Below are 15,185 nucleotides of genomic sequence, written 5' to 3'. Positions count from 1 at the left end.
GCTGTGCATGTTCATTTCAGTATAGGTGCTCCTTCAAATTATGAAGGAGTAAGTCCTTCAGCTGTTTAACACTGTGCTTCATTTGAAGAGAAATGGATATGGTTAGAGTCTGGAGGTGGGCTTTGGTAATGTATCTAGTATTGAAAATGATGTGTACAACAGCAGGAAGAGGTCAGCCCTCCCACTACAAATGACAGACATAGATGTGGGAAAGTTAGCCAAACTATGTGAACAACAGATTCTATTGTTGGTATACAGCAGAGGTGGACTGAGTGTGACCCATGGGCTGTGCGTGGCGCTTAGAGACCCCAAAGTGTCAGTTAGAAAAACGTCACAAGATATTTTTGCTCTCTCTCTTTCAAATGTCCCCTGGGGGTGTGAGAACATAGAAAGTGAACAGGAAAATACTTAGTCTAAAAAGCCTGCTTGTTGGCCTAAATGGCCAGAAGAGTGACACAAACATGGCAGAAATTATCCCTGCACCCTTAGACCTTTGGGAGTCAAAACCTTTTTGATTATTTTGCAAGGGTGTGGACCTCCAAGGTCTCCTGGGGGGTAATTGCACCTTCCTAGCCTACCATGGTTGTTCTCTGCTGATGTAGAATAAGGGAGAGCAATTTATAGTCCCTCCAAATTATAAGGTTGAAACTCATATTATCCTATATTGTTCTTGAAGTCCAGTATAGGTTTAAAAATAAACACTGACCTTGGAACAGGTTTTATGAGTCATATTTTTCCTCCTAACAAATATCTAAAGTGATTCTGATAATGTGTATGTTTATATGTGCAAACCTACAGTGCTATATAAATAAAGAATAATAATAATAATATGTTCTTGAAAGGTTAATATGAAATCTGGCCATCCATTGATATTTATAATGTTATTTTTGTACAGGAAATGTATGAAATTGCCAAGAAACTTTGTTCCTTCTGTGAAGGTCTGGTCCATGATGAACATCTTCAGCACCAAGGCTGGGCTGCCATCATGGCAAACTTGGAAGATTGCACATATTCCTACCAAAAGCTGCTTTTCAAATTTGAAAATGTGTATTCAAGTTACCTGCAATCCATAGATGATATCAAGCTAAAGCTTACACAGTAGGTTTGCCTTTAGACTCCTCTACACAGTTGCTGCATACTAAAGGGTTTTTGATCTTGTAAGCTTATAGTAAATTTTATCTGTCCAAATTGTTCTAGTATTATAAGCCTTATACAAATGGAAATTGCAGATCGTTCATAACAATAGCTATACTATACAGAAATCAAATTCTATAATTAAGGTTACATTCCCAGATAATTGAATTCAGTGGCCTGACAACAATTGCTAGTGTCAGTTGATTCATAGTTTTTTGTGGGTTTTTCAGATTATGTGGCCATGTTCTAGAAGAGTTTGTTCCTGATGTTTTGACAGGAACAAACTCTTCTAGAACATGGCCACATAACCCGAAAAACCCAATGAAAACTATGGATGTTGGCCATGAATGCCTTTGACTTCACTCAGTTGATTCAGCTGGTCTATTCTGTTTGGAAGAAGCAGTTGGAGTTAGGTCAGTATTTACAACGGGGCTGTAGTATAAGAAGTGCGGTTTTCTCTCCTTTTTTATTTTCACTCAGAATGAAATTAGAAGACTAATTAACTGGTTATTTGTCAGCTAAATTTGTGGATGAATATTTAGAAACTTATTTGGCTGGTTGAATAAAATTAAAGCATCATACACCTCACAAGATAATTCTTTATATGTCAACTCAGATGTCTTGTTGAACACAGTGCCTCTTACAAGAATGCATATAGGTTTGCTGTTGTGATTATTTAATGTTAAAGCTGAAGTAACATTGTGTTAAAAACTTTGAGATGAAAGTATATTATATATGTCTTTCATGTATACTGCTATTATCTTCCTTTGTTTGTACTCACAGAATTTTTTGTTCTTCTCCCAAGCTTAGGGGCTGCTGTTTCTATTATGGCCAAGATTCCACTGCTGGAGTGCCTAACCAGACATAGTTACAGGGAATGTTTAGAACGACTGGATACGTCTGCTGAACAGGGAGCGACTGAAAGTGAAGACACCGAGAATGAAAAATCAGCTGAAGTGATGCTTTCTCCTGAAATTCTTAACATGAACAAACAATCGGTGTTGGCATCATTTTGCAAATCAGTAGAACATCCAACCCTAGGTGGCAGAGCTTCTGAAAAAGTGAATGAAAATAGGGAAGGTAGTCAAAACCCTTCCATCCATGACAGTGGCACTTCAGTGGAGCTTCAAGAGAGTGATCTGCCTTCATTTAATGTCTCCCTTTTAGATTGGATTAATGTTCAAGATAGACCAAATGATGTGGAATCTTTGGTTAGGAAATGTTTTGATTCTATGAGCAGAGTAAGTGATTATTTCTAATAATGTCACTGTGTTCTGTTTTGATATTTTTAACTCTCTTAAAAATACTAGTGGTTAGATGTGTTTCCCTTACATGAAATGGATTCCTTGTGTTTGCCGGTAGGACTATAATCCAGCAGAGGTTTCCATTCTAGAGACAGTTATTTTTGGCCTGTTTCCCCCTGCAGCCCATATACAGGGTTCCCCATCTAATTTTTGGTGTGTATGGGAGAATTTTTTATGGCTGCAGGGGAAAGAGGGAAATGTCAAAGAGTCTTTCCTGAGCAGAGTTCTTTTCATAGAGGTAATACCTGAAGATCTGAAACAGATTTTCTTGTGGCCATAGTTGAATTTTTTTCTTTCTTACATCTTTTAAAAGAATAAAGGAAATATCATGCTCTTGTGTTCTGCTAAACATTGAGCCTGCCAGTGTTTACAAATGAAAGCTCTAAGCCTAAATTTGTCAATCCCTGTGGAAGATGTACCAGTCAGAGGTTGTCATTCCCTCTTCCCTAGTGTGTGATTATCTACTTAGAAGCCATATATAGCCACTTGCTGTTATTGTTGTCCTCAGGAAATGGAAGCAAACCTTGACCTAGCTAAGATTTTGTCACAATATGCCCAGTCCAAAATATACTAGATTATAGCCTCATTCCTTCATGCAGACAGAAAGGCTCTTTCTGGTGACATAAAGGCATTAGGAATAGCATGGAGGTTGTATAAGGAAAAGTACAATAAATGAAAACTGCACCCCTACCCCCACATCATCAGCAGAATGGTTTTCAGAGAACATTAGGATTGCTGGGAGAAGGAGGAGATCAGAGAAAATTGGTATTCCACTTGTGGGATCTTCTCTACCTTTGATAGGAGTTTTGCTTATGGAATCTCATAATTCAAGCCCTTAGGTTTGAACTGTTTTATAGAATAACATCTGGAAAAGTTAATTTGGTGTAATTGCTCCATTACTGTAGCTGTTATGACAAAGGCACATGATATAATGGCAAACTATTTTATTCAGAATGTTTCCTGATATATCAAGAGATGGAAAGCCCAGGGGATAATACAAGAAATTGAGGCCTGCCACAGCTAATTTTTGTAATGTCAGTTAGGCTTATATATGATAAATATCTTCTTCCCTCTGCGAAGACCTCATTTTTTATTCTTCTGTATCTGAATTTACTGATTTAAATCAGTATTTGATCAGTATCTGAATTCACACAAGCTGCTTTCTACTTGTGCAGCCTGTTTCCACATAAATTTTATCACCACTTCTTGCATAATGAAACTTCTAATACCATGTCCTATGCCTTTCTTTATGTTCCCATGGTATCAGGGGAAAAAATTCAGAGAGTAGATGCAGAAACAAAGTGCTGCCATACTACCTGTTAATAAGTCTTTGAATTTGGTCTACTTTTTATTTTAAGAAAGAATGGAAGCCATTTGCCTTGGGTAGTTTAAGATTGATTCTAAAGGGTCCCAATTTGGACATTGCCATCCTTGTGGGCATACTATAGCAGATGTACTCGCTTCATCTCTCTCTCCCTCTCCCTTTTTCTTTACATAAGGGATGAGAATCATCCAACCCTCCAGATGTTGTAGGAGTGTGACTCCCAGCAGCCATAGCCTGCATAACCAGTCATGCGGGGTGCTGGAAGATGTAGTCCAACTACATTTAGAAGGCGGCCCCTGTTGATTCACATCCTATCTTAATATAATGTGCTAGGGTTAGTTTTTAAAAACCTGATATCATTCTAGCTTAAATTGATATGCAGCACAAGGTTAGTATAAGAGTATATTTTCAGTTAGCAGGAATTCTGTACAAATGAGTAAACTAGCAGGGGAGAAATTGGACTTTCCATCTCTCTACCTATTATTATTAACATTTATTTATAGAGCTATAAAGTTTACACAGAATACCTGTCCACAGAATATCTGTCCAATTGTTTTCCATGCTGGATTATCCCTCAGCTCTGCCCCTTTATTTGAAAACTTGCTTTGTAGAAAAAAATTACTACCTTCTTAAAAGGCTAATATTAAGCATTTCTACATTGGCCACTGAGGGAGGATTCTTTCTCCTCTGTGCCAACGTAAAAATTCCGAATACTGGCCTCTTGACAGGCTAATAACTCTTTAACGTAACTCACTCACTCCTATTATTGCTATACATTCATGCGTTCCATTTCTTTCTTTACTATGTCTAGTTTTCCCTGGCTCAAGCTTCTCACATTCCATGTTCCAATTACACGTATCGTGTTGCTTCTAACTATGCTTGTTTTGTTGGACATGTCTTCTGTCTAGCCTAGCCCTCTCTAGTTGGTTTTTGAGCTGTCTCAATTAAAGGGTTTTGTTGGTGAAATGGTCTTGTCAGGAAGGATGCCTGTTGCCTCCTTTTGCGTAGTGCTGAAAAGTGTCGGCTATGGTGACACTACTTTTCATAAACAAGAATGAATCATAATTTCATACTAAGGAAAGATAAAGCTGTAGCATTGAAAGGATACGACTCAAAGTCACACTGTATTTTATCAATAAAGCTTCAGGGTAAACCTATAAACATCACAATAATCAGGTATATGCACCAACCACAGATGCAGATAAAGAGAAAATTGAGAGATTCTATGATGTAATCCAGGAAGAAATTGACATCATACCATCACAAGATTTCAAACTAATCACTGCAGACTTGAATGCTAAAGTTGCCAGCAAAGAAGAATCAAAAACAGTAGGAAGATTTGGATTAGGAACAAGAAATAAAGCAGGAGAGCATCTGATAGAATTCTGCGAGGCCAACAATCTATTCATTACAAATATCTGTTTCATTCAACCAGATATGAGACTATACACCTGGACATCACCAGATGGTGAACACAAAAAACAGATAGATTGCATAATTGGAAGTAGAAGATAGAGAAGCTCTGTCCTTGTGCCCCAAACCAGACCAGGACCTGATTGTGGCACAGACCATGAACTGCTCATAGCAAAAATCATAACAAAAATTATGCTGCAGAATAAAGCAAAAACCATCATTATACCAAAATTTGACCTGAATAACATTTCAGATGTGTTTAAGGACAGTGTAAGAAACAGATTTTTACTATTAAGTATAATTGACCGGGAACCTGAAGAACTGTGGACAGAAGCCAAAGACATAAATAAGGATCAATGCACGTAAACACTTACTGTGGCCAAAAACAATGGATGAGAGTTTAAACACTTCATGCAATAAAAGAAGAAAAGCAAAAGCAAAGGGAGATAGGAACAAAGCCAGAAGTATGAACACAAATGTCCAATGTCTGACACCCAGGGATAAGGAGAAATACCACTTCTCTTGTATGCAGAGAAATAGAAGAAAACAACAAAAAGGGAAGAACAAGGAACCTCTATCAAAAAATCCAAGAAATTAAAGCCAAGTTCAACCAAGGGCAGGAATGCTGTAAGGAGAAAAAAGAATATAATAGAGCAGGGGTAGGCAACCTGCGGCCCGCGGGCCGGATGCGGCCCGGCAAGGCCTTGGGACCGGCCCCCGCCCGGCCCTGCCGCCGTTTGCCGCCGGAGCCTTTGGCCTCTCGCGTAAGGGCGTGGGGCCTTTGGCCTATCAGGAGGAGGCAGGCAAGCGGCAGGCAAGGGGGGCAATTGTCTATAGAAGCCTCCAAAACATGCATTTATATTAACATTTTTTTAAAAAATCAGCAAATTTTGTCGCGCGTCCTCCCTTTTAAAAAAAGTGTCCTCCATTTTAAATTTTTGTCCTACATTTGTCCCAGTTTATTTATTTATTTGATTTTTTTAATTTTTTAATTATTTATTTTTTGGCTTCGGTCCCCCAGTTGTCTGAGGGACAGCAACCCGGCCCCCGACTCAAAAAAGTTGCCTACCCCTGTAATAGAGGAACAAGAAGAAATAAAGACGCTGGAGGCAATACACAGAAGAGTTATTAAAAATAGATGAGGGAATGAATGATATTTGGAATGAGGAGCCTTATGAAGATGAACCCCAAATTCTAAAAAGTGAAGTGGAATCTGCAATAAAGGAAATGGGGAAAAAAATAAATCACGAGGAACAGATGATATCCCAATTGAACTCCTATGGTGCCTACAGACCGGTGCAACTTTAGTGCCAACTGAAATATGCCAACAAATATGGAAAATAAAGCGGTGGCCAACAGACTGGAAATGCTCAATATACATACCAATCCACAAGAAAGGAGATACAAAAAAAAACCTGCAGCAACTATAGGACAATAATACTAATCTCACATGCAAGCAAAATAATGCTCAAAATTCTGTAGCATAAACTCCAACCATACATGGAGAGAAAAATTCTAGAGGTGCAAGCAGGATTCGGAAAAGGAAGGGGCACTAGGGGCCACATTGCAAACATGTGATGGCTAATGGAGCACACCAAAGAATTCCAAAAAAGAATCAGCATGTGTTTCATAGACTACAGCAAAATATTTCATTGTATAGATCACAAACTATAGAATGCACTCAAAAACATGGGCATGCCACTACATCTGATAGTCCTGCAGAGGAATCTATACCAAAGAAAGGAGCCACTGGCAGAACAGAATTCAGGGAAACAGAGTGATTAGCAATAGGCAAAGGGGCCAGGCAAGGCTGCATCCTCTCACCTTACTTATTTAACTTATATACTGAAAAGATCATAAGAAAAGCAGAATTAGAATCAGAAAAAGGAGGAGTGAAAATCAGAGGAAGCAAGATTAACAACCTAAGATAGGCGGATGACACCATAATATTAGCAGAAGAGATTCAGGAATTGGAACAGTTAATAAGGAAGGCCAAAGATGAAAGTGCAATGGAAGGTCTGGTGCTGAACATAAAGAAAACAAAAATAATGACCACAGAAGAAATAAACAAATTCAATTTAGACAACGAGGAAATTAAAATAGTTAAAGAATTCCCATATCTTGGATCAAACATTGACCAGAAAGGAGACTGCAGTCAAGAAATAAGAAGAAGACTAGGAATGAGAAGGGCAGCTATGAAAGAACTGGAAAAGATACTGAAGAGCAAAGACGTACAGTGGTTCAAGCCATTGTACAGTGGTACCTCGGGTTACGAAATTAATTCGTTCCGCGGCTAATTTCGTAACCCGAAAAACCTTCGTAAGCCGAATTGCCATAGGCGCTAATGGAAAAAATAGCTCTCTGCTGCCCTCCGGTGGCGGCCTTTCCATTTAAAACAGCGCCGGGGTTTTTTCGTAACCCGAAAAAACCTTCGTAAGCCGAAACAATAAATCCCTATGGGATTTTTTCGTATCCCGAAAAATTCGTAAGCTGGGTAATTCGTATCCCGGGGTACCACTGTATTCCCATTTGCCATGTACGGATATGAGAGCCGGACAGTGAAGGAAGCAGAAAGAAAACCAGTTCATTTGAAATGTGGTGCTGGAGAAGAGTATTTAGGATACCATGGACAGCCAAGAAAACAAACAAATGGATTCTTGAACAGATCAAACCAGGGCTTTCCTTGAAAGCTAAAATTATCAAGTTCAGACTTTTGTAATTTGGCCACATAATGAGAAGGCATAGATCACTAGAAAAAACAATAATGCTAGGAAAGGTAGAGGGTAGAAGAAAGGAAGGAAGACCACAAACCAGATGGATAGACTCAATCAGGGGGGGGGGGTTATGGGCAGGGGCTTGCAGGATCTGGACAAGGCAGTGGAGGATAGGGATTCTTGGAGATGTCTCATCCACAGGATCACCATGAGTTGGAACCAACTTGGGGCAGTATTTATTTTTAGTACTGAAAAGGGCAAAGCTTCTCCATATAAAAGTAGGAATGACATATACATATTCCTCTGGTTATAGTCTCAACAGCAGAAGCAAGAAGCAGCCCATAATTCAGTGAAATCGTATGAGATAAGTTTATTCCCTTTTGTAAGAAGGATCTTGGATAGCAGTAGTGGGGAAAGCTTTGATGGAGATCTTAGATGCATGTTGCACTTATACAATACTGATATAGATGTAGTAATTAAGTCTGATCTAGTCTGTGGCCACATGCAACACTTTTGCTTCCACCAAATGGCATAAATGTGATCTGGATCTAAATGTTCTGAATTAAACCAGGAGTTCAAGATTCAATTTGATAAGAACTTGTTAAGCTTTGATCATATATCACAAGAACATGTTTCTAAAATAATAACAGTCCTTTTTAAAGAGAACCATGCTAAAAGACTTGTGAGTTGAGCAATGTATCAGAAACAAGCCAATGTACTGAGTTTTTCCTTTTAATGTAAAGCAGCTTCAGGAAATAAGCAACTGGGCCTCTTTTCTATAGTGTTCCTCCCAAAAATGCTATTACTGAGGACTTGGCCACTTCACTACCTCTCCCCCACCTCCACCTTGGTTCTCTGGCATGTGCAGAGAATTTAGAGAAGGGGTTTCTTTCATTTGCATTGCAGTATGGAGAAAGAAACAGCAGTAATCTAAATTGTTGCTGATGCTGCAGTCATTTCTCACCAGAGGTCTGCAGCTTTTGCCCTAGATCGGTAGAACTGGATGCATGTCTTAAACATGTGGCTTATTAGTGTCAGTTTAAAATGTATTTCAGAGCCTATCATGTTCATTATTTTGCAGTTTATAATCTGTAGCAATAAAGTTAAGGCAAATTTGTGATAAATTATAGCACTACTTCATTTTCTTTAACACTTGAATCAGTTTTGTCTGTATATGGAAACATTCAGATTCGTTGTAATGCAACAGGCATTTAACATTAGGATTTATTTTACATTTTAAATTAATTTTGTTCCCATATATGCTTCTGTATTAAATTTATTTGTTTTGTTAGTTATAATCTGCCTTTTTCCTGATTCAAGGCTGTATTAACAGTTTTTTCTGTATTTGTCTTCTAGAACTTGACCATCACCAGTTTGTGCCTCAGATATGATTGCTAGCTATAACCATAGCAATATGATGGATTTTGTTTGGCTTTATCTGCTGCATAATAGTAGTAGTATGAAAGGCAGAGTAACAAAATTTTGTAATTTTTAAACGGTGAAATGTAAATTTCAGTACATGGTAGTACGTTGATCAGGACAGTCAAATGGTTGCAAAACATTTTTTGTTAAAAACGTGCACACTACTTTGGTTTGTTTGGCTTGCATAATAAAGACATTGTCTTCATTTTAGAATGTAGCACAGCTACCCTTTTGAGTTAATAAGGTTTTTTTATGTAATAAGTTTTATGGAGAATGAGGGACAGAAATCAATCAGAACTGATGACCCACCATTTCCTACACTCCACTGTGCACAATGAAGCCTGCTCTGGTGAACTGTGAAACCCTCTGGAACAGGTTATTTGTCCCCACAGAAGACTTCAGCAGGATGAGAGTCCCAATTTCACTGGTGCTGTTCCCAGTGTATACAATAGGAGCTTTCCCATGGATGGGCATCTTTATTATGTGCACTGTCTGCTCTTTTATGTTTGTGGTATCTTTCCCACAAAGTAATTATTCATGCCTTTTCTGTTTTTCAGCTGGATCCAAGGATTATTCAACCGTTTTTGGCAGACTGTCGACAAACAATTGCCAAATTAGATAATCAGAACATGAAAGCCATTAAGGGTCTTGAGGACAGGCTTTATGCATTGGACCAGATGATAGCTAGCTGTAGCAGGCTGGTAAATGAACAAAAAGAACTTGCTCAGGTAATACAACAGTTTCAGGCTTGTTGATAATACACTATTTCTGTAAGGCAGGGGCATACAAGTGCGGTGTGTCTGGGGCCAGTTTTTTACTACAGTGGTACCCCGGGTTACGAAAATAATTCATTCCGCCGCCGCGTTCGTAACCCGAAATGCTTCGTAAGCCGAAAAAGCCATAGGCGCTAATGGGGAAAAGCCGCGATTTCGTGCGAAATAGCGCCGAAAAGCACCAAAAAATTTTTCGTAACCCGAAAAAACCTTCGTAACCCGGAACAGTTTTTTCCTATTGATTTTTTTCGTAACCCGGAAATTTCGTAAGGCGGCGCATTCGTATCCCGGGGTACCACTGTACTTGAACCTTCTGGGGGATACATACACAGCCCCAAAATCCTCTCCCCTCAAAAAAATCCCTCACAAAACAAATTAAAAACTATGTATGCTGGCCATGAAAGCCTTTGACTTCACAAATTAAAAATAGCCAGAAATTGACTTCTGGTTTGGAAAAATGGGATGCAGAGGGTGACGTTAAATAATCTACAGAAAAGATAGATCACCATTGTTTTGGCCAGGAAATGTTTTGGCATGATTAAGGCTCAAAAATAGTTTTAGGAGACCCAGGTGCAGCACTTTGTCTTTGTGTAGACTGTCAGAAAAATATTTTTCATATCAGTTTTTATAGTCCCATATTATCAGGCAGCTTGTTGTATTTTGTTACAGTATGTATTTGGATATCAGCCTTTCAGATATTAAACACAGGAGCCCTGGTGGCGCAGTGGTTAAATGCCTGTACTGCAGCCACTCACTCGAAACCACAAGGTTGCGAGTTCAAGACCAGCAAAAGGGCCCAAGCTCGACTCAGGCTTGCATCCTTCCGAGGTCGCTAAAATGAGTACCCAGACTGTTGGGGGCAAATTAGCTTACTTGCTAATTAGCTTACTTGCTGTTCACCGCTATGATCTTTGGAATAGCGGTATATAAATAAAACAAATTATTATTAAAATTTAGATGCCTTGGATAACACAATATGAGCAAACTAGATAAACCAGGTTCAATTAGCAGTGCTTCTCATTGGTTGGAAAAATACTGGAGTGTTTTCTCTTTGTGTATATCTGTGTATGAGAAGAAACAGGCACCGAACCAAAGCATGCTGACCTCTGCTGTTCTGTGCTGTACTTTCTTTTAAGTCAAAATTATTAAATTATTCCGTTTCCTGGATAGCAGTAGAAGAACCAAAATCTAATACAGTGTGCTTGCGCCATACGCGGCTTTAACCTTACGTAGAAGGTTAAGCTGCTGGGAATATAATGGCATGCGTGCCGTGGTGCACACAGGAACGCTTCCCCATTAAAACAAATGGGGTTTGAGCATATGCCTTCTTCCCCATACGCAGGGTGTGTGTGTCTGGAACAGATCTCCAGCGTATGGGGAGGGCCCACCGTACCCAAAACTGATGAGGGCTTTTGCCTACCTGCTGTTGCAGTGTTCAGTCATAATTTCTTCCTCACAAGGTGTCCTGTCTTGCAATCTGTTGGGTTTGAGTGTGTATATTGGAGTGTAAGTGTGAGACAGAATAGAGATTATCTTGTCGTATCATCCATCCTGCTGGTGAACACTCTCCCTTCTTGAGTTGGCTGAGTTGGCCTCACCAGTGGTATTTGAATCTCCCAACTTTTTGTGCTGGGGTATTCAGTATCTGTGCTTAGACTGCAGACTCTCAGGACTTTGTGTCCTCTGTGGGCCCGAGCCAAATGATATACTACAATCCACACATTAGAGCTAATTTTATTTGTTGAGTGGGATGATGGTGGAGGAACTTTTCATAGTCATGTTGTCAAGGTCAGACTATCTGGTGAGGCTTAACTTCATTGGGATTTGGAGCCTGTTTAGGGGTAGGTGACCTATTAAAATAATCCAGAAGACTGATGAAATGATTGGGGAGTTCCCTGTTGACAAGGCAGATCTTCCTGGACAGGCAAATGCAGAAGGTGGTACTGGAAGACTTCTGTTCAGTATCCTGGCCATTGGCCTCAGGATTCGTCTCCCCTGTCCACCCTCCCACCACGGTTCATATACATGGAATGGCTATCCATATACATGAAATGGCTAGGAGAGGTTATCCAGAGTTTGGGAGTTAACTGCTATTGCTAATCTAATGATGCTCCACTCTGTTTCTCCTTTTCATTTAATTTCAAGCAAACCTTTTCAGTGCTAAACCATTGTCTGCTGTGAATAATGCACTGGATGAAAGATTGAAGCTTAATCAAGGCAAAACACAGGTGCTCCTGGTCAGTCATAAGGTAGATCAGGGAATAGAGATTCAGACTATGCTGGATGGTATTAAACTCCCCCTGAAATCTCAGGTTTGTATTGTGGGTGTACTTCTGGACTCAGATCTGAGCCTGGATGCCAAATTTTAAGTGGTGGCCAGCAGTATATTTCCGCAGCTGCACTCATTTCCTAGAAATCTCTTATCCAGCCTTGATTACATCTCATTTTGGTTACCTAACACATCCTATATGGGTCTTCCTTCAGGAACTATCTGGAAACTTCCATGGGTCCTAAATGCTGTGATGAATGTGCTGACCAAGGAAATTTACAGGGAAAAGATAACTCCCTTATTAAAACAGCTTCACTGGCTACCAGTTTGTTTCTTGGTACAATTCAAAGTGCTTATTGTGACCTGTAAAACTTCATACAGCTTAGCTCCAGTTTATCAGAAAGACCTTATGTCTTTGTATGACATTGCCCCAGTTCTAAAGTCCTTGGAGAAATTTTTTCATGGTCCCAACTGATAACATGTGAGCGGTCTTTCTCAGTGGCTTTTCTCGGGCTGTAGAATTCCCTCCTATGGGGCTCTTATTAGCTCCTCCTTTCCTTTCCTTTCACTTTCAGGTGAAGGCCTTTTTATTTAAAAAGGCAAATTAAACAAATAGACACAGACATTTCTTTTTTCTTGGACTTAATGCTTTCTTTTAAGATGTTGTAACTAATTGTATTGTATTTGGATAGGGTGTGTGTGTGTTATTTTGGTTTTGTAAGAAACTGGCAGTTTTGTTGAAGGATTGTATATTATTCTTGTAAACAAATATGCTTCTGAGTAAACATCCATTGTCTATAATCTAGCAAACAACATGGTATACTAATGGAATCCGTAGGATAGCTCCACCTAGTTCTAGACCCAAGGAGTATCAGCTATACCATGAGCTGCATTTAAGTATAGTTTGCTACACATAGGGTTATCTGTGTGAAGTGGGAGGGCATTCATACCTGTTGGCTGTCTTCAGCTTTGCATATTTGCATCAGTGAGCCAAGTACTGATATCTGCCAAGGAGTACCTATGCTTTGTCAGCTAAATCCACATAAACATGACATATTTGTGATTGGTGGTCCCAGTTATGTGGAACATATATACATGGTTGTCTGTAACCATCCACGGCCTGAAAATATTCAAAACAAATATAAATTTCAGTAAGGAAACCTTGATTTGCCATTTTATATAAGGGACACCATTTTACTTTGCCATTGTATTTAATGGGACTTGAACTTCCATGAATTTTGATATCCACAGGAGGTTCTGGAACCAAGCCAAACCTCAGCAGATACCAAGGACCCACTAGATATTGTTTTTGTTTGCATTTTTACATTCTATCTTAACTGGTTTGGCCAGTAGGTGGCAATATGTCATAAAGCTACTTTTGCTTAGCTCCTAAATCTAATATACTGTATACCTGTTAATAAATTTGCTTAGTTTGATTATTTTCAATGAAGACAATTTGATTTTCTTTAAAATTTATGTTTTTACAAATGTATGGAGCTACTTCATTCTGAATCAGACCACTGATGTCTGTGTTTCCTAAAGGTCCGAGGCAAGAGTCTTTTTTAATCTTGGAATTGAAACTTTTTTAACTGGGGGTGTCAAGAGACTAAACATTGGACCCTGCATATGCAAATCATCGGCTTTAAGCATTATCCTTTCCCTGTTTAGGAGTTTCACTTCAGAGCTTGTGAAGGGCTGATGCATCACAACTCAGATAGCCAACAATCCTGTTGTCAGCAGTGTCCACAGTTGACACATTTCATATGCAACTTTCAACATAGTCTGTTTGTGTTAGTTGAAATCAATGTGTGAATAATGTCTAGTGAATTATTAATCTTCAGCTTCATTTTCTAAATGTAAAATAGTTTCAAATGTTGTGTGTTGTAGATATGTAAAATTTTAGAGAAAGATTTTTTAGTGGTGGCCTCCATGGCTGCATCTGCACTGTAGAAATAATCCAGTTTGGCACCACTTTAACTGTTGTGGCTCAGTCCTGTGGAATACTGTGAACTGTAGGTTGTCGTGGCACAAGAACTCTGACAGAGAAGGCTAAATGTCTTAGAGAACTACAGTTGTCAATATTTCAGAGCATTGAGCCATGGCAGTTAAAATTTCAAGATGGATTATTTCCATCTTGCTGTGCAGATGCAGCCCAAGTGAAGAGAGACACTCCTTCAGCTATGTTTTGCTGCCTGCTTTACTTGTTTATTGGTATTAGATTAGGATTTTTATTCAGAGGTTTTAATGAATAGTTCCTGCTTTTTGTTTCATCATTTTAAATGTTTATTGTTGCTGCTTTGAAAACTTTTGTTGAAATTATTAATATGTAAGTGCTACTTTGAATAAACATGATGCAAAAAAATTAAATGCACATAAGTCATTTTCAAAAATGCATCATCTGAAGCAACTTTTAAAAGCCATTGAAGAAGTAAAACTACAGTTCAAACACGTATAATAGATATTTACTAAAACTTAATAAAGTCTTTAAAACTGCCAAGGCCCATATCCAGTGTTATCATTGAAGTAGCCCAAGTAGTGTTGGGATAGCAGTCACCTAATTCTGGACTGTGCACATGAGGGAGATGTTCTTTAGCCCTTTAAATGTAGTAATATTCTAAAGCAAAACAAATATCCTTACTGCTTCTGCTGCTGGAGAAATCAATTTAATGAAAAATAGATGCAAAAGCTGTTAATAACATAACAATTCTGAGTTTTTATTATAGACCCAAAGTTGCATTGATTTCCAGAACATTTTTCATTCTGCACAAAGAACTGGATGATCTGAGAATATTTGTACTTGTTTTGAGCATTTGAAGCATGGTAGGATATATG

General features: G+C 38.8%; 1 protein-coding gene across 5 annotated transcripts in view; it reads left to right on the top strand.

Moving 5' to 3' along the window:
- The window catches only part of RB1CC1 (RB1 inducible coiled-coil 1), a 90,058-nt gene that overhangs the window by 21,454 nt on the left and 53,419 nt on the right, over positions 1 to 15,185 (top strand). For all 5 annotated transcript variants that reach the window (XM_042461679.1, XM_042461678.1, XM_042461677.1 and 2 more), the window contains 3 exons: positions 896 to 1,098; positions 1,940 to 2,375; positions 9,869 to 10,039. In XM_042461679.1, the coding sequence (XP_042317613.1) occupies positions 896 to 1,098; positions 1,940 to 2,375; positions 9,869 to 10,039 (810 nt within the window). The remainder of the gene's footprint in view (positions 1 to 895; positions 1,099 to 1,939; positions 2,376 to 9,868; positions 10,040 to 15,185) is intronic.

This window comes from Sceloporus undulatus, chromosome 4 (assembly GCF_019175285.1).
Source record: "Sceloporus undulatus isolate JIND9_A2432 ecotype Alabama chromosome 4, SceUnd_v1.1, whole genome shotgun sequence".
Classification (NCBI taxonomy): domain Eukaryota; kingdom Metazoa; phylum Chordata; class Lepidosauria; order Squamata; family Phrynosomatidae; genus Sceloporus; species Sceloporus undulatus.
The sequence above is the reverse complement of the archived record's forward strand: the minus strand, read 5'-3'. Positions and strand labels throughout refer to the sequence as shown.